At 42.9% G+C, this 22,964-nt stretch overlaps 1 protein-coding gene across 16 annotated transcripts in view; it reads right to left on the bottom strand.

Moving 5' to 3' along the window:
* The window catches only part of RAD51B (RAD51 paralog B), a 680,879-nt gene that overhangs the window by 605,628 nt on the left and 52,287 nt on the right, over nucleotides 1–22,964 (bottom strand). For 2 of the 16 annotated variants that reach the window (XM_050953539.1, XM_050953544.1), the window contains exons 1-5: nucleotides 17,111–17,491; nucleotides 15,185–15,278; nucleotides 14,233–14,346; nucleotides 10,487–10,603; nucleotides 2,809–2,945 (exon numbers count right to left, since the gene is read on the bottom strand). In XM_050953539.1, coding sequence (XP_050809496.1) covers nucleotides 2,809–2,945; nucleotides 10,487–10,603; nucleotides 14,233–14,346; nucleotides 15,185–15,268 — 452 coding nt within the window. In that variant the 5' untranslated portion in view covers nucleotides 15,269–15,278; nucleotides 17,111–17,491. The other 14 variants (XM_050953543.1, XM_050953546.1, XM_050953536.1 and 11 more) reach the window with 12 other exon arrangements.

The raw sequence follows: 22,964 nt of genomic DNA, 5'->3' as shown, positions 1-22,964 counted from the left end.
GCTGAACTCCAGCAGTGCGAGAGGTGGGAGCAAAGTCGGCGGGGGAGCTGCGGCTGTCGATCCCGTGCCGCGAAGACACAAAGCAATTTTAATTCGATCTAAGATAGGCAACTTCAGCTACGAGAATAGCATAGCTGAAGTTGACGTATCTTAGATCGACCCCACCCCACCCCAGTGTAGACCAGGCCTAAGTCTTTCACACCATCTGATCAATTCCTAACCAGAAAGACAAAAAGAATGTCTCAAAGGGAATGTCTTTTTCATGAAGCATGGACCAAAGCCTGTGGCACAGCAGATACAGTATATACTTCCATTTCCCCTATGGAAATACAGCAGGACTGTGAACATTATCCCTGACTTTCTGATACAGTGAATTTTTGTCTAGAAAAAGACAATGACAGGTAAGGTTTTCTCTGCTTATCTATTTTTTAAAAATTATTGTTAAATATTCTTGCTATTCGCTCTCTTTCACCTGTCATTTCTAAAATAGGTATGTTAAAGTGAATTTTGGAAAGGATTGAATTCCACTTTTATGATGGAATATATTTAAACTCAGTACTACATATGGTCTTCAGCTCTCTGTGGATTTTCCATGCATATCAATGTGAGCTTTGATCAAAGATCAAATGTAGATTATGGCCTGCCTGTATTAAAAAATCTTTTTAACACCATTAGTCTCTGTTAAATCACATTTAGCATTGGTCAGTGGAAAAATATTCTCACCTTTAGAAACACTGCTATTTCTGCAGTGTTTCTCTGCCTTCCCCATCCTCCTCTCTCTTTCTTTCCTGCTTCCATATCTGTGTGTGTGTATGTGTGTCTCATTTCTCCTTTCTTCATTCTGCATTCGCTTCACTGAAGCAACTGCAGCCCACATTGGGCTTCACTCGCCCCCCCATTCCCCACCCCGACAGGATGATCTGCAATGAAAGTTAGTGCTTATATGCAACAGGTCATCGTTCAAGTTAGACATTAATATTAATAGAGGCAGTGGAATTCATACTTCTCAGTGCAACTATTTCAGACAATCTGTAGATTCAGAAAGATAACACTGAATCAGTTTGCACTAATTTCAAATATCTGCAAGGTTAACCTGACAACCATAGGGGCTAAAACCTTTCTTCGACACTTCCTTGGAGTACCCAGAGTTGTGAGGCACGGGTCAGCTCCATACTCCACTGGCAATATGAGCACTCCCTTCCAGGCCTTGCTCTCTCTCTACAGGTTAGTGATTAGACCGTGCCTATCCTCAAGCCCTCCAAGCACCTCCCTGGAGTGTTCAGTCCCTGGTCTACTGGATACTTGCAGTGTTCACAAATTTGCTGCTTCCAAAAAAAAAAAAAAAAACAAAAACCAGTACAACCCATCTTACCAGTTCCACCTCAGATCACTGCTCCGCTTAATACACATCACTTTGATTTTTTATTATTATTATTATTATTATTATTTTTCAGTGTAATCAAGTATAAGTTTATTTAATAAAGCATAGAGATTCAAGAAATAGCAAGTAGAAGCACTGGAAACAGTTACATATAAAACAAAATCATAGCATGCATTCTAGACCTAGACTTAATTAACAAGATACTCTCCTGTCTTGTCTCCCCAAATCTTTGCAACATTTCACAGCCAGATTAGTTGTGACCCTCCTTTTGTGAGACAGATGCTGTCAGCTTGCCTCTTGGATGAAGGGTCCTGTGTGTTTCCTTGTACCCAGATATGGACCCTAACAATTGTTTGTCAATTCCCTCTCCTATAGATTTCATAATCTCCTCTCTTGCCAATATGCAAATAGGCCTATATTGCGATGCATACAACACACAGAAATGACCAGACAAGGAGATAAGTATATCCCTCTATATTAATCAATTAACCTATCTCATAGAGCTAGAAAGGACCTTGAAAGATCATTGAGTCCAGTTCCCTGCCTTCACTAGCAGGACCAAGTACTGTCCCTGACAGGTTGGTTTTTTTTGCCTCAGATCCCTAAATGGCCCCCTCAAGGATTGAACTCACAACCCTGGGTTTAGCAGGCCAATGCTCAAACCACTGAGCTATCCCTCCCTCCTGACTGAAAGGAAATTTCAGAGGTATGTGACCTGCCTTAATGTCAAGATCCTAAGAACACAGATTTTAATATGGATACTTACTCTTTAAATATTATCTGTACATACATTTCACAATGATTATGTCAACCAGTGGGCTATGGGCTCTCAGTGGAGACTGCACATGCCACTCTTTGGTGAACAGTTATGCATATATCCGACCCATAGATCCCTGTAAACCCCTGTGGCACCAAGAAGTACCTGGGTCACACTTTTTCCTTTTCCTTTTCTAGTTTAAACAAAAGTTTGAGATCTGAGTCACAAATACACATACTTCAGATGTTGAAGATTCAGGCCACATGAAATAGATCAACGGCGGCACATCCAGCACACAGGCCAAGTTCCTGAAACCTCTTATCTAGAAGATCTAAGAAGGTCATTTTTATTTCTCTCTTGTATCCAAAAGATTCATTTAGTGAACCTCTGCCTCCCAAAAATTTCCCTGCTAACTCCAGAAACTAATATGCAAAAGGAAAAAAAATGGACATGTAGTTTTTTAGTTGCAAACTTTATTACATATTATGGGAAATGTCCAGTGGATAGATCAGCATGTCAGACTATGCACTTTAGTTTCCCCATTTGCAAAATAGCTCCCTACCTCACAGAGCTGTTGTGATGCTTAATTAACACTTGGAAAACATTTTAAGGCTGTGATGAAATGTGCTAGAGAAACTGAAAGTATTATTTTAGAACATATACTTCTTACCTTTCAGCACCAAATGCAGACTCTGTATCAATGTATATGACAGCCCCATCTAGTCCTCCCATGCTGATAGGCAGAGTAGCCAGTACACTCATCATAAGACAAAACTGAGTTTTGCCACAACCCGATGGGCCAGTTACCTAAAAGGAAAAGTATTCATATAAACCGAGTATTACACTCATTGGGAAAAAGGGCCTAATTCCATTTTGAATTATGGTCCATGGGCCAGAATAAACAGTTAAGAGTCCAGGCACCTCTCTTCAATTTACAACACAGTTCCCACTGATATCAATGAGAAGTTTGCACAAAGATTAGGTATGGCCTTTATGTGGTAACTAAATTTGTCAGCTTTTATTTGTTCATTATTGTCATCATACAGTATCACTCGGAAAGAAAACACACTCAGCTTTCGGACTAGTGGTATTCCTGCCTTTTGTTTCACTTTCTTCCCCATCTTCCCTTTTCTATTTCTCTCCCTCTGCTGTGTCACTGTGAGTCTCTTATGTTCTTCCCTCTTCACTGCCTTCCCTGTGGCAACTCCCAGTTCTCTCCCCAATGGGCTTCACTCCTATCCCCTTTCCCTTTCCATCCGTTAAAATAATCAGCAAGAAAATAATTACGGCTGTTACTGAAGCGCCACAACTGAGCTTTAGAACTGACATTCCAGTGAGATTATAAAGGGAGCCAAGATGTTTGCAACCCGAGTCACTGTTTCAGACAAATATCACAACATCAGTTACACTCAGGTCACATTTGGAAGCCATCACATATGTACATCAAGCAACCTGTATCTGGTCAAAGGGCTACATGTTTGACATTTCTAGTCTAAAGAAATAGGGATGGATAATAGGTTAAAAACAATAAATTTGATTTTTTGGATAAAAATCAATTATTTAAAAAAAATTAAAACAATCAGACTTTTTTTTTATTTAAATTGGATTTTTTTTATAAAATTCTTTGAGGAAAAAACCTATCTATAGATAGTTTTAACTAAGATACATTACAGCTCAAAGATACCTCACCATGGAATAGGGATTATAAATTCTAATTCGATAGTATGAGACAACATATTCATGTAATGTTTAAGAAAAGTTTTTGTAAATGAGTTCCAGTAGTTCATGGATTAGGGACCAAATCTTATGGAGTTCCAGGGGCTTCTGTATAGATTATGTAGGTTAATCTTTCTATCTACTCAATGAGACTTAGTGCTCAGTCTAGAAGATACCATCACAGATGCTTAGTTTTGCAGTTCTCAAACTGTGAATTTCTATCTCCAGAAATAACATGCTTGTTAACAGCAAAAAAAGATTTAAATAAATAAATAAATAAATAAATAAAAGGTAAGAAATAACAGACCTCAACCCTATTGTCCCTCTGCAAATTTGTGTGCAGAGTCAATCCCTTACCTCTCTCTAAAAGTGCACTTTCAAAAAGTTCAGTGAATAGAAGATTGTTGGGGCTGGAATGGATCTGGACAAGGAGAAGTCTGGAGATAAACGTGAGAAGGGAGGGACACGCAGTAGAAACAAAAGTGAAACTGTTTGAGCAGCATATTCCAGAAGTCTTGAGGTCTTTATGAGTGTAGCCTTCATTGATTTGAGATCTATCATACCATTCTCTCACTAGAAACGAAAACCTATAATGGCAGCAGGCAGTAAGAGAGACCTAGTTTGGGAATATTTTAATGAAGTTCCTCTATCTGTGGGTAAGACAGGCATGTGTGCAAAATGCAAACAGTGCAACAAAGACATGCAAGGCCTGGCTGCCCAAATGAAAAAAACACATCATCAGAAGTGTTCCTTCTCAGGAGGAAGCTGCGTTGAAGATGATGAAAGGAACGTCTGAACATACAGGATCTTCAGGTTGGTCAACTTTTTTATTTAATACTTCTTTCTTAAGGACTGCCTGTCCTCCTCCTGGACTATTTTTGAATTCTCATGTTTGAGCAAAAAATATAGTTGTTACTCTACAGTACTCCTGTTCTTTTTGCAGATACAGACGAACACGGCTGCTACTCTGAACTCTATGGTACTAACATTTTAGATGCAGTTGTGATAAAAAATAAATAGCTGAAATAGGCAGATTTTTCTTCTACAATTTCACCTTTAAAGAAGTACTGAGTGTCAGTGAATGCAATGAGTAATACTAAATGAGCAGTATGGTGGTAATCATTAAATAACTGCATTGGCTTATTTTGTTTAGGAGAATCCATCCTCAACATACAGGATTCTGAAGACTTCAAGATCACCATCATTTTCTATAGTTTCAGAGTTATCTGCCAATGATAGTGTTTCAGTCACATCATGTATGTTACACACCCATAGTATATCACCTGTAGCAAAAAGAAAATAAAATCTCCATTGTCCAGAAGAAGCTACACATAGATAAATTTGTGATAAGAACCAGCAGATTACAAAAAGAGGTAATTGATGAAAAAATTTCCCAGTTTTTTTATGCAACAAACTCTCCTTTCCGTAAGAATGAGAACCCACACTTCATTAGCATGGTTCAGTCATTAAGGCCAGGATACAGTCCACTCAACAGAGCAGATGTTGCAGGCAAATTGCTGGATAAAGGATATTGGGAGATACCAGTGGCTCCAGTGTCATCAATAATCTGATAAAAAGCTCTGCAATCTCCTTCTCAAACATTTATAGTGTTGTATTCACCAACTGTCCCAGTGTCTGGAAGAAACTAAAATCTGTATGAAAAGCATTGATTTAACCCAGGTGAGCAACTATGATTACTGCTAGACAGAAGTATTTTCAGGAATTAAGTGCTGATCCTCTATTGAGAGCATCTGCATAGTCTCAAGATCCTATATGATTCTGTGCTGGTCCTATTTGCCCAAAGAGCAGCTGTTTCATCTTTAGCCAGCCATGAAACATTGCCCTTTTCCCCTAATGCAGGCTAAGTCGCAGTGCTGATCACTTTCAGGCTGGATTGTGCAACATGACCCCCTTATGGCCAGTTATCAACACAGGTGTCAAAACTCACATCTGAAAAAAAACTTCATTAATTCACTGAGGGACAAAATAAATTCACAAGATACCCTCTAAAGTAGCTCTTTGGGGATGAACTGTACATCCTTCTACACCTAGAGCAGAAAGAAAACAGGTCTCTTTCATGTCTCTAAGGTCATAGCCCCAACCCTGTTATATAAGCATTTACTGAAGCAGAAACCACTATAGTTTAAGCTGCAATACTGTTTTCATTCCAGCCTGTTTTTACTTATTACTTTCATGCTTCAAAGGTGATTTCTTTTTAAGTTTGAGCAAAAACAGTTCAGTCATGTTGAATTATGAAGAGTGGAAAAATATACTTTCCCCTGTGATAAAAGAATTTTTGCAGTCTGCTCATTTGTACAGCTCTACAACCACAATGTCTGAGTTTAAAGTTGAAATTTGAAACATGGAAATGGCCCTTACTGAGTGGAAGTGACTGTCAGTGATCCAGAGAAAATTGGTTTGGACTTGATTGAGCTCTGAGCATTTGAAAATTACATACTGAGTAGTAGGGTTTTTAACTTACTTCAAGTGCATCAAATCTAGTCAAATACATTGTGGGTTCCTATGCAATTTAAAGTGCTTAGGAGGTCTCCCTTAGCATCTCTGCAGCTTAAAAAAAATGCAAGGCTTGAAAGAGGGCTCCTACACATTTTGTGAGGTGTGCAGGGGTTGAGGAGAGCAGGCATTTGGATACTTCAGTGATGAGCACAGCATAAGAAAGTAGATGGATCTTGAGCAACTTGTAATCTGTCTACTGAAAATATTTATGGGTTGAGGCAAGAACATAAGAATGGCCCTAGTGGGTCAGACCAAAGGTTCATCTAGCACAGTATCCTGCTTCCAACAGTGGCCAGTGCCAGGTGCCCCAGAGGGAATGAACAGAACAGGTAATCATCAAGTGATCCATCCCGTCGCTCATTCCCAGCTTCTGGCAAACAGAGGCTAAGGACACCATTCCCACCCGTCCAGGCTAACAGCCATTGATGGACCTATCCTCTATGAATTTATCTAGTTCTTCTTTGAACCCTGTTATGGTCTCGGCCCTTCACAACATCCTCTGGCAAGGAGTTCCACAAGTTGACTGTGTGTTGTGTGAAGACATACTTCCTTTTATTTGTTTTAAACCTGCTGCCTATTAATTTCATTTGGTGACCCCTCATTCTTGTACTATGAGAAGTAGTAAACAACAACACTTCCTTATCTACTTCCTCTACACCAGTCATGATTTTACCTCAACCATATCTCCTCTTAGCCATCTCTTTTCCAAGCTGAAAGTCCCAATCTTATTAAGCTCGCCTCATGCAGAAGCCGTTTTTGTTACCCATTACAGAACCTTTTCCAGTTCCAATATATCTTTTTTGTGGGACGACCACATCTGGATGCAGTATTTGAGATGTGGGCATACCATGGATTTATATAGAGGCAACATGATATTTTCTGTCCTATTATTTATCCCTTTCTTAATTATTCCCAGCATTCTGTTCGCTTTTTAGACTGCTGCTGCACATTGAGTAGATGTTTCCAGAGAACAAGGTCATTAGAAGTGCTTACCTCAGCCCCTGAACAATTCAAAAGGTACAAAAAGTTTAAAGGAGGAATTTGGGTGCACCTTACATTGCCAAATTCTGTCATTACACATTACTACAACAACACTGCAAATTTCAAATGATATAAATTTTACCAATTATTGGCAACTTTTTGCAAGACAGCATAGTTTCTAAGTACTAGATAATGACATTCTATCTTACACACACACACACACACACACACACACACACACAAAGAGGAAATGCCATGCAAAAAACTATGTTAAGAAAACTTTAAAGTTAAACTTAAAAGTCAGAAAGTGACAAAATTAAAGGTTTATATGCAACTTTAATTCTGTCCTGTTGTGTATACACATTACAATGCAGTCTTTAATTATGCTATCACATATATTTTTCAAATAATACCGTTATATAATTTTTTTTTTTACAGCTTTAGCTACACATGATCCTTCTTGTAAAAATATTTTCATCCCTGCATTCTTACACTTCTGTTTGTTGTAATGGTCCATTATATCTTTAGTAACTTAGGGTACGCCTACACTACGGAATTATTCCAATTTTACATAAACCGGTTTTGTAAAACAGATTGTATAAAGTCGCGTGCACGCGGCCACACTAAGCACATTAATTCGGCGGTGTGCGTCCATGATCCGACGCTAGCGTCGATTTCTGGAGCGTTGCACTCTGGGTAGCTATTCTGTAGCTATCCCATAGCTCCCGCAGTCTCCCTCGCCCCTTGGAATTCTGGGTTGAGATCCCAGTGCCTGATGGGGCAAAAATCATCGCCGCGGGTGGTTCTGGGAAAATGTTGTCACTCATTCCTTCCTCCGGGAAAATGGCAGACAATCATTTCGCACCCTTTTTCCCTGGATTGCCCTGGCAGACGCCATAGCACGGCAACCATGGAGCCCGTTCAGCTTTTTTTTTTTTTTTTTTTTTTTTAACTGTCACCGTATGCGTACTGGATGCCACTAACAGAGGTGTTACTGCAGTGCTACACAGCAGCATTTGTTTGCTTTTGCATGATAACAGAGACAGTTATCAGTCGTTCTGTACCATCTGCTGCCATTGTAAATTGGCAGTAAGATGACAGTTATCTGTCGTTCTGTACTGTCTGCTACTATCATGGGTGCCCCTGGCTGAGGTCGGCCGGGGGTGCAAAGGCAAAACTGGGAATGACTCCCTGAGTCAATCCCTCCTTTATGGTTTCTAAAAATAGAGTCAGTCCTGCCTAGAATATGGGGCAAGTGTACTAGAGAACCAGTGTATCAGAGAGCACAGCTGCTCCGTGTCAGATCCTGCAGAAATGATGAGCTACATGCCATTCACGGGGGATGCCCCTGCAACAACCCCACCCGTTGCTTCCCTCCTCCCTCAACCTTCCTGGGCTACCATGGCAGTGTCCCTCCCCCATTTGTGTCATGAAGTTATAAAGAATGCAGGAATAAGAAACAGTGACTTGTTAGTGAGATAAAATGAGAGGGAGGCAGCCTCCCGGTGCTATGATAGTCCAGGCAGAACATTAAGCGGTGCGGGGGAAAGGAGCCCAGCATGCCGCTGCTATGATAGTCCAGGCAGTACAGAATCTTTTCTTTACACAGGAAAGGGAGGGGGCTGATGGAGCTCAGCCCCCCGGTTGCTATGATGAGGACAGTTACCAGCCGTTCCGTACCATCTACTGGGAATGACCGAGAATCATTCCTATTTTTACCCAGGTGCCCCCGGCCAGCCTCACCTGAGGCCAGCCAGGAGCACTCACGGGCTCATGACAAGGACGGCTAGCAGTCCTATTGCACCATCTGCCACCAGGAAAGGGAGAGGAACGGATACTGCTCTTCACTGCCGCAGCATCGCATCTACCAGCAGCATTCAGTAGACATAGGGTGACATTCAAAGAAGTCAAGAAACGATTTCTTTCCCTTTTCTTTCACGTGGGAGGGGAGGGAGTAAATTGTTGAGCTATACCCTAAACCACGCCAGACAATGTGTTTGAACCTACAAGCATTGGGAGCTCAGCCAAGAATGTAAATATTTTTTGGAGACTGCTGTGGACTGTGGGATAGCTGGAGTCCTCAGTACTCCCTCCCTCCCTCCATGAGCGTCCATTTGATTCTTTGGCTTTCCGTTACGTTTGTCACGCAGCACTGTGTAGCCTGGAGATTTTTTTCAAACACTTTGGCATTTCGCCTTCTGTAACGAAGCTCTGATAGAACAGATTTGTCTCCCCATACAGCGATCAGATCCAGTATCTCCCATACGGTCCATGCTGGAGCTCTTTTTGGATTTGGGACTGCATCACTACCCGTGCTGATCAGAGCTCCACGCTGGGCAAACAGAAAATGAAATTCAAAAGTTCGCGGGGCTTTTCCTGTCTACCTGGCCACTGCATCCGAGTTTAGACTGCTGTTCAGAGCGGTCACAGTGGGGCACTGTGGGATACCGCCCAGAGGCCAATACCGTCGATTTGTGGCCACACTAACCCTAATCCAATATGGTAATAGCGATTTTAGCGCTACTCCTCTCGTTGGGGAGGAGTACAGAAACCAATTTAAAGAGCCCTTTATATCGATATAAAGGACCTCGTAGTGTGGACGGGTACAGCGTTAAATCGGTTTAACGCTGCTAAAATCGATTTAAACGCGTAGTGTAGACCAGGCCTTAGATAGGTAAACTAAGGTAGGCAGAGAACGAGTGACTTACCAAGGTCACATGGCAAGTTAATGTCAGATTAGGAATAAAATCATGATTTGTGCTCTAACCAATAGACAGTGCTATGGTCCTATTCTATCAGTTACAAAATTATATTTGACTAACTGTTTACAAAATTTAACTTTCCTCACTGGAAAGTATCAGTGAGTGGTGCATTCATATTAAAAAAAAATGTGAAGTGCATCATTTAAACATCTCTTAAATCTTTTTGTCCTACCTACCTTTAAAAGTGGAAGCAAAATATATTTAACATACTGTACGAGTGAAGAAGAGTCCCACGTATACATTTTAGACTGAAAGCTCTTTGGGTCAAGAACTGTGATTTATTATACATTTATACAGTGCCTAAATGGACCCCCACGAAAGGTTGTGGCCTTTAGGCACTACTGCAGTAAAAACTGTAAATATTAATTTTACCTCTGTGAGGGATCCACAGGCCACTCCACCATGCAGGGTTTTATCCAAACCATCTAGGGTAGTGGATAAGAAGGCTGACGATGGATTGATAGCCCTTTTCATTTTCATCTCATAAGCCTATAACAGCAAAAATTAACCAAAAGCTTTTTCAGCTGGCAAGAGAAATTTCTGGCATTTGCTCCCCAACAATATAGCATGATTTAATACTTGTCCACAAGTTTACTGTACAAATCCTAAACTATATTCTCATCCCTCCCTCTGTTCTTTCTCCACCTGAGCCTCTACCACACTTAAAATGCAGACACCACTAAGTAGATTTCAAGGAGTTTATTGTATACACTGAGGTTTTTGCAGTCTAGCTTTGAACTTTTCTCCCACATCATAATGTCAAATTATAAAAAGCATTTTACAATAACTTTTCAAAAGTGATTTTTTTTCTTCCCCCTGGCCAACATGTGAAATACTAACCCTGCGGTCAGCAGAGCTGTGCAAAACATTCGCAGTGAAACCCAAAACCAAGAATTTGGCTGATTTTGAACTTGGCATCTCAAAACTATTTGAGTTCATTGAAAGGCTCATTAAGATTTGTACACTGTTTGAACAAGTCTGGGTCAATACCAAAGTCTAGCATAGCTTTTGGATTTTGTAAGCCTGATCTAGTGAGTACGGCACCAGACTGGCAGTCAGGAAATTTGGGTTCTCCTTCCAGCTGACTTAAGATCTGAGGCCAGTCACTCACCCTTTTTTATGCCTCAGTTTCCCCATATACCAGACAGCAGGTTTAACCAGTTAATATTTGAAGAGAATTTGGAGATCCTCGGCCAAAAAGTGCTATAGAGGGGAACTGTACAAAGTATATGAAAAACATCTGTTTTGATCTTTTCAGCGCACAAAACACCACAAAACAAAACTGGCTCCAGCGATATCCTAATGGATTTGAGTTCAGATTAACTGGAAAAAGGAATGCACAAAGTGAAAAGGGATTTGCACACATTTTTTCATTAGTACAAAATTAGTCTTTGTTTAAACTATGACATTTTACACTAGCTGTGGATCTGCCTCATATAGATTTTAACTTCAAAAGGGATCATTACGATAATCTAAGGTGACTTCCTGCATAACATAGGCTATAGAATTTCATCCAATAATTCCTGTACTGAATCTAAGAAACTGTGGTTTTGCTAACACTTCTTTTAGAAAGACATTCAGTCTTGATTTAAAAACTCCAAGTGAAAGAGAATTTACCACATCCCTTAGTCTGTTCATTGTAAAAAATTTTCCGTCTTATTTCTCCTTTGAATTTTTCTGACTTAAACTCCAGCCACTGGATCTTGTTATGCTTTTGCACGTCAATTAGAATTTTCTAATATCAGATATCTTCTTTCTTTATAGGTGCTTCTTGGACACAGTCAAATCACCTCTTAACTTTACCCCTTGATGAACTCAATAGATTCAGCTCCTTAAGTTTCCTATTCTGAGTGGAATTTTCTAGACCTCAAACCATTTTTGTTACTCTTTTCTAAATCTTTCCAAGTTTTCAATATCTTTGGACACAAAACTTAAGTAGTACATCTGAATAGAACAGGGGTGGGCAAACTACAGCCTGGGAGCCACATCCAGCCCTCCAGACGTTTTAAACTGGTCCTCGAGCTCCCGTCGGGGAGCAGGGTCCGGGACTTGCTCCACTCTGGCACTCCAGGCAGGGAGCGGGGTCAGGGGCTTGCCCTGCTCCTCACGGCTCCTGGAAGCAGCAGCATGTCCCCCCTCCTTCTCCTACACATAGGGGAAGCCAGGGGGCTCTGCATCCTGCTCTTGTCCCAAGCGCCGCCCCCACAGTTTCCCTTGGCCAAGAACCGCAGCCAATGGGAACTACGGGGCGGTGCCTACGGACAGGGCAGCGCATAGAGCTGCATGGCCGTGCTTCTGCGTAGGAGGCGGAGGAATGACATGCTACTGCTTCTGGGAGCTGCTTGAGGTAAGCATCACCTGGAGCCTGCACCCCTGACCCCCTCCCATGTCCCAACCCTCTGTCCCAGTCCTGATCCTCTTCCTACCCTCCAAACCCCTCAGCCCCACCCCAGAGCCCTCACCCCCCCCGCCGCACCCCAACCCCTAATTTCATGAGCATTCATGGCCCACCATACAATTTTCACACACAGATGTGGCCCTTGGGCCAAAAAATTTGCCCACCCCAGTATAGAACAATGTTGAGACCACTATCACCTTCTTACCCACACTCAATATTTCTGTTTTTTCACTCAAGGATCACGCTAGCCACAGCATCACACTGTGAGTTCCTGTTCAGTTGCTTATCCACCATGACCCCAAATCCTTTGCAGAACCATTGTTTGACAAAATACAACCCAGATTAGCTGACAAAAATATTGATTCAGGATGGTTTGAGAACCAGTCTCTATGGGACCCCACTAAAAACACCCTCACCACTTGATGATTCCTAGTTAACAGTTATCCACTGAGATTTAATCAGCCAGTTTAAATTCATTTAATATGTGCTATGTTGATTTTGTATAGTGCTAATTTTTTAATCTGAATTTTATGTGACACCAAGTTCATATTAGTAGTTACCTTTCACAAAGTTGCAAGTATGGTTGATAAAGAACAATTTTATGTTCATTTGACAAGACCTGTTTTTCAAAAATACATGCAGATTGGCATTAATTATATTTCCTTCCTTTGCTGATAGAGTCCCATATCAGCCACTGCAATATTTTTTCCTAGGATCAAGGTCAGGCTAGCCAGGTCAGCCCATTTAACTTTTGAATACTGGCACTACGCTGGCTTTCTTCCAGTCCTCTGGAACTTCCCCAGTTGCCCAAGATTTATTACCCAAGATTTATTAAAAATTCACATCAATTATCTGGAGAGCTCCTTGGCCAACTCTTAAACTGCAGTGAAAGTTATCTGGACCTGCACTGTCTTGACATCCAGTTTTCTCTGCCCCATCTCCCCCTCCTGCCACAAGCAGGCAACTATCATTAGCATCTTTTCTTCATGGCTGGGAGGACACAACAACAGTCTAATTCAGACTTGTTCTCTTAGAGTAGGCAAAAAAATCGTGTGGTCAGCAGTGCAACCCTTCCCTCCACTCCCACGAACTCTAAGACCAGATGCATCACTTTCATGCCACTCTACATTCCCATTTGCCTATGATGAAAAAATATGAGATTCTTCAAAATGAGCAGAATATAGCTTTAATGGTCACTCTTCTCTTGGCATTAACTTACTTTCTAAAAACCAGTGTCTATGGGCACAGATGTTCCTACCCTTCACCTACACTAATCAATGGCACTTTCAGTTGTAAGGCTCAGATTGGAAGCAATTTCTTTGATATTCTCAAAGGTAGGAAAGAATTTCTTATCTTCTTGAGTGGCTCCCAGTATACATGTGTCACTTGTAGGAGTGCTACTTATATCCTATTGTAATAATCTGAGCAACCTGCTTAAGCACTAAAATACATAGCTGAACTCATTGTATTCTGACGAGAAAGATTTTCTTTTTATACACATCTGAACTGAGAAATTCATTGTCTTTTGGATCTGAATTTAGCAATGAACACAGGCATAGCCTGACTTGATCCTTATAATGGAATTCCACTGCTTACATCTTGGATGGCATGTCATCTCATTTTATTTGCAACAAAACTATACTACATTATACCCTTGCTAGGTAAAAAGAAAAATGACTTTAGTCAGATTTCGTAACAGGATCACCACAAGGATACTTACAGTCTGCATTTTGGGAGCACAAGCTAAGCTGACTTTGCAAAGAAGCTTCTGTACATTCCAATAACTTTGTCCGGTCACTTTCATTAGCTCCAAAAGTGAAAGACACAGAAAGTCCTGAAAGATGATTAAGAGGAACAGAGTTCAATCTGGGGATTGAAGGGGGGGAAAAGAGATTACATTCATTTAATATTTATAAACAAACAATCAATTCATATTCCAAATTCCCCCATGGTGCAATTCCACTCAAGACAATGGAATTATACAAGGCATTAATTTTGCCTCACATTTTAAAGGGCTGGCTGGGGGTGGGGAGGGCAAGAAGAAATTAAATATTCAATTATTGTCATATTGAGGTGGGATGAAAAAACAATATTGTCTTCCTCACAAGCCTCTGTCCTTAACTAAAAAATGATCACAGACCACCTCAAATGATGTCTCATCTTCTAATTATCAGACTTAGGGCCAGATCCTACAATTGGATTCATGTCAGAGGACTGCAGCCACTGCACAGAGACCCTGGCTCTGCTTAGGATACATTCATACAGACATTTGCAGGATCTCGCTCTGAATCACCATGTACTGGACAAAGTCACAGAACACCAGATTAACAATTCTGGTTTGAGAAGAGAATGAGAAAACACCACTACTAGTTTCAGTTTAATATGACCATCTTCACTTCCAATTGTATTGTGCTGCTGTATTTGGTTAAACAGTTGTCTTGCTCCACCCAAGTGGCAGCTGAATTTCATTGGTGATAGAAATGATCTCTACATTACTTTAGGATCTTTGGGATGAAAGGCTCTATATAAATGTAAAGTATGAAGCTGTTGGGAAGTTATATTTCTGCACATTCAAGACTGCACCTTTACAAGGCAGCAGGCCATACATGTGTCAAAGAGCCACATAACCCAACATAAAATAAATCTCTACATCTATTAAGCGAAAGTCTCACCCGACAGGTAATGATCTGATGCCGACTTAGCCTGTCACAAAGTTCCTGAGATAACCCTGCTCTTCTTAATTTCTTAGTGGCCATGTTCTCACATCTGGTGGACAGAAAAAACAATCAGTACAGCAAAACAAATCTAGAAAAGCTGTTTGCAATACCAGCACGAACAATACCAGCACAAAAACACAAACACACTCTCTCTACTCTAAAGAATGGAAACATATCACACATTAAAAAATTTTGTACTATTGGAATGTGTAAGTGGTCAAAGAGCAACTCCTGTTAAGTAACAATTACCCATGAATAGCCAAATGCAAGGCCATGCACCTAGGAACAAAGATAGTAGGTCATACATACAGGATTAGGGACTCTATTCTGGGAAACAGTGACTGAGATTTTAGGGGTCATAGAAAATAATCATCTGAACATGAGTTCCCACTGCAACGCTGTGACTAAAAAGACTAATGCAATCCTTGGATGTATAAGTAGGATACTATTTAGTAGAAGCAGAAAGTATCTGGCACTGGTGCAACCGCTACTGGAATAGTGTGTCCACAATTCAAGATTACTTAGAAATTAAAGAGTTCAGAAAAGGGACATGAGAACGATTAAAGGATTGGAAAACATGCCTCAGTGAGAGATTTAAGGAGCTTGATCTATTTAGCTTACCTAAGAGAAAGTTAAGGGGTGACTTGATCAGAGTCTGTAAGTACCTAAATTGGGAACAGAAATTTGATAATACAGGGCTCCTCAATCTTGCAGGCAAAGGTATAGCACAATCCAATAGCTGAAAACTGAAACTAGACAAATTCAGGCTAGAAATAGGGTGCATGTTTTTAACAGTGAAGGTAATTAACCATTAGAACATCTTTCCAGGGGTTGTGTAGGATTCTTTATTGCTTGCAATTTTTTTATCCAGATCAGTTGTTTTTCTAAAAGATATGGTCCAGTTCACCCATAGCTATTGGACTCGAAGAAGGAATTCAAGGAAGTCCTATGGCCTGTGTTATACACCTCAGACTTAAGAGATAACAATGGCCCAGCCTTTAAATCTAGTAATTAGCTGGGATATTACAATTGTACCATTTTTCATGTTCTAATCTCTCAGCCAGGGCATAAAAGATATCAGTATGTCTGGCAACTGAAAAGAGATGTAACAGGTTATCTAAAGAGGGGTCCCCAATGTGGTGCCGCCCAGCAGGGACACCTCTGGATGACACCGTTTGCTGTCGACAAGTGAAGTCATCGAGAGGCGTCGCTCCCGAATTTCGGCGGAGACAACTCTTGATGATGTCACTTGTCGACAGCAAGCGGCGTCATTGAGAGGCATCACCACCAAAATGCTGCCGAAATGCCGCCGCCGCAGTGGTCCTTCGTCTGGCACCCGCCAGACGAAAAGGTTGGGGACCACTGATCTAAAGCATCTATACATATTTGTCTTCCTATCTACACATATATTCAATCATTCTGTTCTTTCACACATAATATCCTGGGGATATTCCCTACGGGTTTGTACAAGGACTTCAAAGAGACTGGCTCTTCTGAATGTCTCTCAGGTATCACACTGATCTTGCTGCATGGTGGATCAAGCCTCGGGCTTATGTTAGTGTTGTGTGAATACTCATGCAGTGCAGAAATTATCAGTGGAGTTCATTGTTGTGTATCTCACTATAGAGTCTCAGAGCTCACAACATAAACCTTTGTCATTTGGCTGCATCAAAATGTTATTGAAGTGCTAAATTCCTCCTGCAGCCACAGAGGAGATATATATATCTTTACATGTTCAGTGTCCTGCACAGAAAGCGGTGAGCGTCCTGGAGACTGAGAAGAGAAGGTTGGTTGTAGAATAGGATTTGCAGGATGTTAAAAGGACAGTCATGAAAAGAATCAAAACTAGTAAATAATTTTTCATTTTAATATAACACCCACACACTCAGCCCATAGCTCTAGAGTAGCAACTGGCTCTCATGTATCTCACATACTGTTATTCCAATCCCATACGTCTGATCAGATCTTCTGTTACTCTGCTTTGTTTCAGGAAGAGAAGAAAACAATTAGACACAGGAACAACATCTATAACCCTTGGCACACGACATAGCACCAGGCAAAGGGACAAGAGCTACTTCCAAAGCAGCCTGGAAGAAAAAAGAACAAAACAGATTAGCAGGAAGACAAGGAGGAAGGAAAATAGAATCATAGAACAGGGTTGAAAGGGACCTCAGGAGGTCATCTAGTCCAACCTCCTGCTCAGAGCAGGACTAATCCCAAAACAGATTTTTGCCCCAGATCTCTAAATGGCCCCCTCAAGGATTGAACTCACAAACCTGGGTTTAGCACACCAATACTCATTGGTGAACTGATTGGGAGTTCCAGAAAGCCCAGAGGTCCTGAAAATTCATTGCCATGTTTGCCTTGCAACATTAGGGCTTCAACTACAGGACCCATAATTCATCACTGATGCAGTTCCTGCAGTAGAACCTGTACACAGGACTCAAGTGTTACTTCCACCTGTTACTCAGATGATGCTATGGTACAAAAATAACACCTGAGGCTATGGCTACACTACAGAGCTTAAAGCGACACAGCCGTGCCACTGTAGCACTGTTACAGCAGATACTCTGAAGCCAACAAGTTCTCTCATCAACTTATTTACTCCAGCCTCGGAGTGCAGCGGGAGCTATATCTGTGGGAGAAGCGCTCCCGCAGACATAGCGCTGTACACACTGGTGCTTAGGTCATGTGATTTAGTCGCTCGGGGGGTAGCTTATTCACACCCCTGAGCGACATAACTCATACGGAGGTAAGATGTAGTGTGTACATAGCCTCAATTTAATCCCAGTTTCCACCAGCGGGGGCTGCACCGACAGGGAATTACAGGTCCTAATGCTGCCACTGCACACAGGGTTTACGGTGCGGATCCTGCACGTGCCTCTATGGGGAACATCATCCAGCTGTTCTCCCTCCTTTGTGAATGCCCCCAGGGGGAGAGAGGCCTCCCTACCTACCTACCCCCCACTTCTTGCATGGCCCAGAAGGCGGCAATGAGCGAGTCGCTCCACAAACACACCTCAGAAGAACGGGCGGCGTTCCTCATTCTGCCCCGACCCCTCTTCCCTAGTGGGACAGTGCGGGGATGCCCCTCCCACGCACTGCCGGGGTGCAGGGCGCCCCGCTGCCTTCCCGCGCCGAGCCAGGTTCCCCTGCCCCGCCCGGCGACTGCTAGCTGCAGCCCCCTCCTCCTGCCCTGGGGCCGCCGAGCCCCTCCCGCCCGGGCTCCGTTATCCAATCGCCACAACGACCCGCACCCTGACCTGGCAACTTTTTCAAAGTCTCCCACTTCCCCCAGCAAGAGAAGCAGCCGCCGCGCAACATCCAGGGCAGTGATTGGTCCGTTAGCCTAAGCCACCGACCAATCAGATGCAGCGCTATGGCTCAGGCAGGCGCGGGGCGTACTGGGAGTTGTAGTTCTCTGGGGAGGCTCGCATAGTGAGCCGTGTCCGCCAGCCCGTTCTCGTGTGGGCGTATGAGGTGTGCAGAGGTTTTCCTCCCTGCAGTGCCTCCTGCCCCCCTTGCCTTGTTTTCAAGGGATGGAAGATAAGAGAATTCCTCTTCCCCCATAATTTCTTGGCTGTGGTTGTGTATACACAAGCACGTGATAGTTTGAAGCTGCCCGAGGCTCGGAATGTTAGAAGTTCAGGGACCAGCTGAAGTCACTTTCCTTGTAGAGACTGGTCCAAAGGCAGAGCTCAAACTACATATACTGGAAAAATGGAGGTACTTTTAAAATTGTGATTACTATTACTTAGCATTAATATACCCCTTTAATCGGAGGATCTCAAATTGCTTTACAAAGGTAGGTAAGCATTATTTCCATCTTCTGATGGGGGAGACTGAGGTGTTTGGAGTTTGAAAGATTGTTTACTGAAGGTGGAGCCACTGGTGCAATTTCAAATTATAAATGCATATAAAATAATCATCATGGTAGAAATGAGTTAGCAGGTAGTTGCCTCTACCTGTAGCAAATTCTTGCATCGTAATTCTAAAAAGAGTGTTTCTTTCTTAAGAAGGAGGGACCCTAATGGCAGAGTAACCCCTTCACACATATTCAAATTCATTACAACATGAGGGAGAGAGCTTTATATTAATCCACTTGTGAGGAAATTGTCAGATCAACCTTCAGGGAATTCTGGAAACACTTGCAAAGAAATTATTCAAGTAATGGAGGCAAAGCCAAAGGTTGCCTTCAAGAACCAAGGCAGGGTTAGATTCTAACTGATTACACAATATTAAAGTAGAACTGCAAACAAAGAGGAATTATGCTTCAGATTACACTAACCGTTCTAGGGGTCCAGCTCTGTGGAGTTTAAAAAGAAATGAGATTCACTCCACAATCAGCCAAGTGATTTGTCATCATTTTAATCTCATAAAAAAACAGTATGGTAAAATAATTGATGGAAATCTCCATCAAATTCAGGATTATTTGGTCAAAATCTTAAATGATTGGGAACAGAATTCAGTGCCCAGACATGGGTCAAAAATAAAAATAATCTAGTTGGTCTCTAATTAGTCCTCATTTGTCCATTTCACAAAGCCACTGCAGAATTTGATATTACTGGCATCCTCTGTTCAGAAAAAAATATATGAAAAAAGATCTAGTAGGGTGCTAGAAAATATACTGTTCATATCCATTTGGATAATCACGTTGTGTTGACTTAAATTCTCCTTGCAGTTCAGTTGCCAAAGTTAGTCTTTACTGTGTTCCCCCTTAAAAACGTGAATATCGCTGCTGGGGCAGAATGGCTGCCATGCCCTACTTTAGAGTTCCCGCATTCCATTAGTAGGTTAGCACATACAATCCTTGTATGTACAGTCTACAAATCATTTGGGAGCATTCAGGATGAAAACCAGTATAAAATATAAGGTTTCAGTAATAATGAATAATAAGAGAAGGATTATCTTTTGACTCAAACTCAGGACTTGGTCAAGAGATTTCATTTCTATGGCCAGCCAGCCCTATCACAGGCTCCCTCTCCAGCCTAAGGAAAATCCATTAACTGCTTAGTGACACCTGTAAAATAGGAATAACTACCTTACAGAAAGCTTGTGAGGCTTAATTCATTAATGTTTGCAATGTGATTTGGAATCCTCGGATGGAAGGCACCTAAAAAGTGAAAAGTATTATTTGTGTTATCTACAGTATTAATCATTGTCATAATATTTAGTCCCAAAGATTAACCTAGCTGATTGAAAAAAATATGTTGACATCATTTGGAATATATATTGAGGGAGACCTATGCCATGAACTGTATGTTTATGTGTGTGTAGTGCAATAAAAAAAATATAGGGGAATTGAAAAAAAAATACAAGAGCAAGTTAAATATTTTATAAAACCAGCAAGTCATGGTGGATTAGCCACTAGGCCAACAGGGCCTGTGCTCCGGGGCCCCAGCCAATTGGGGGCCCCCAGAAAATGAGCACCCCTGCTCCGCCCACCTTCCCGGTGCTCCTGCCGGAGAGCGGGGTTGGGGCACAGGGGCTTGGCCCCTGTCCACCCGCCCAGTCCTCCTGCCGGGGAGCGGGGAAAGCCTCGGCAACCCTACCCTGCTTCCCGGCAAGAACACCAGGTGGACGAGAGAAACCCCCGCACACTGACCCCGCTTCCTGGCAGGAGTGCCAGGCCGGGGGTGGGGCAAGCCCCCACGCCTCAACCCATTTCCCTGCCAGGAGCACCAGGAAAGAGGGAGGATGGGGTGGGGGACTTCAGGCAGAAGGGATGGGGAAGGGCCCCACTTGCTCTGGCCCAGACCCCTACAAACCCCTAATCCACATTTGCAGCAAGTCAAAAACATAGTGAAAGATATGACATAGCAAGAGGCCATGAGTAAGGCTGAGAGATTGACCTCCGTGACTTCTGCAGCAGCCGATGCGGCTGGCTCCGGGGCTGCCCGAGCAGCTTAGGCAGCCCCTGGGCCACTTGTACTGGCCACTGCTGGGGCAGTCTCAGGCACCGCCCCCAACTAAAAACTAGCGGGAGGAGTTTGGGTGTGGGAGGAGACTTAGGGCTGGGGCACAAGAGAGCGTGAGGGCTCTTGGCGGGGCTCCCGGAAAGCGGCAACGCGTCCCTCCCTCTCAGTTCCTAGCTCTGCGCACTGCCTCCATCTGCAGGTACTGCCCCCACAGCTCCCATTGGCCACAGATACCGGCCAATGGGAGCTGTGGAGCTGCCAGCGCGCGTAGCTAGGAACTGGGGAGGGGGGAGGAGAGACATGTCGCCGCTTCCAAGAAGCTGAACTCCCCCGCTCCCAGCACCAGCGAGAGTTCCAGGTTGCTCACACCCAAGCACCTGTGGCGCCCCCTGGACCGCCACCCCCAAACACCCGCCTTCCACCAGCACCCATGGCACTCCCTCAGGTCGCCCCCCCCACCATCCGCAGCCCCATTCCCAAGATTTAGTCAGGGGTGTAGTACAGGTCATGGGCCGTGAATTTTTGTTTACTGCCCATGACCGGTCCATGACTTACTAAAAATACCCGTGACTAAAATGTAGCCCTTAGCCATGAGTAATCTAATAAATATACAATCAAAAAGAGTTAATGAAACAGGGAGTTCACACTAAGAAAGAAAGAAGCTGTGTTAAATCCTCTGTGGTATTTCTCATTTAAGAAATTGGTAAAAGAGCAAGTGGTATGTCACATATACAGAGATGACATGGAGAAAGAGTGCCACCTAGTGTAGGAAAAAAGTCTGCAATCAAAAATGGACTTTAAGACGGACTTGAAATGAAAAGGGTTGGACAAGTGAGGGAAAGCTGTGTGCATATTGGAGTGGGCAAGGTATTGAGATACCCAGGGCCAGATTAAGGCAGTCTGGGACACCATATCACAGCCCCATTGCCCACTAGTCATGGAAGTAACAGGGCCTCCCCACTTCTCCCAGAGTGGCAGTAGCACAGGTCTCCTTGTCTTCTCCAGATGCAAGTTTCCCCCTCATCTCAGGAGAAGCAGGGTTCTCTCTCTTCCTCCAGAAAGGCAGGACAGCCGCAGCAGTAGTGAATCCCCCAGTACTTACCCTAGTATCTGGGGGTATCTGCATGAAGCATAGGCTGGATTTACAGCATTCTTCTCCTCCTGTCAAATAGTCACCAGTGTTAGACCAGCTCTCCCAGAGCAGTGGAGTTTGCAGTTAACACCCCACTAAGATGCATAGGGCAGTTCATCCCTCTCAGAGCTACTGTTCCAGGCCATCTGCAGCGTCAGACAGATATCAATGTGTTGGTTCCATTTGGGTCAGATTTTCAAGTTTTTCTTAAGATTCTAACATAATCATATACCTCCAGCAATTAGGGCCCTTATTCTGGCCCTCAAAATATGGGTGTGCAAAACAGACTAAGTTCACATACAGACACCATGGTCATAAGTAGGCATGGAACCTCAGGCCTTTAACAACAAAAGCACAGATCCCTTTAGCTAAAGCTAAAAGAGAACTCCTTTACTCACGAGCATAGACATGGGGGTGCAGGGTGTCCTGCAGCACCTTCAGCTTTTAGATGGGGCTCCACTGCTGGCCCCTGGTGCCCTGGGTTCTGGCCCCCTGGTCCCCACCCCCAGGTCGTGGCTGCCAGCTCCGGGGAGTGGGGGGAGCAGACAGGAGTAAGAGGGCTGGCTTTCAGCACCTCCACTATTCAAAGAGAGGTAGCAATAGTAGGCTGTGTAGTTGCTAGGACCAGTGACTAAAGGGAAGCATCACACTCACTAGATTGGCTTATAATTTAGCTGGTATGGAA

This window comes from Gopherus flavomarginatus, chromosome 5 (genome assembly GCF_025201925.1).
Source record: "Gopherus flavomarginatus isolate rGopFla2 chromosome 5, rGopFla2.mat.asm, whole genome shotgun sequence".
NCBI lineage: Eukaryota > Metazoa > Chordata > Testudines > Testudinidae > Gopherus > Gopherus flavomarginatus.
The sequence above is the reverse complement of the archived record's forward strand: the minus strand, read 5'-3'. Positions and strand labels throughout refer to the sequence as shown.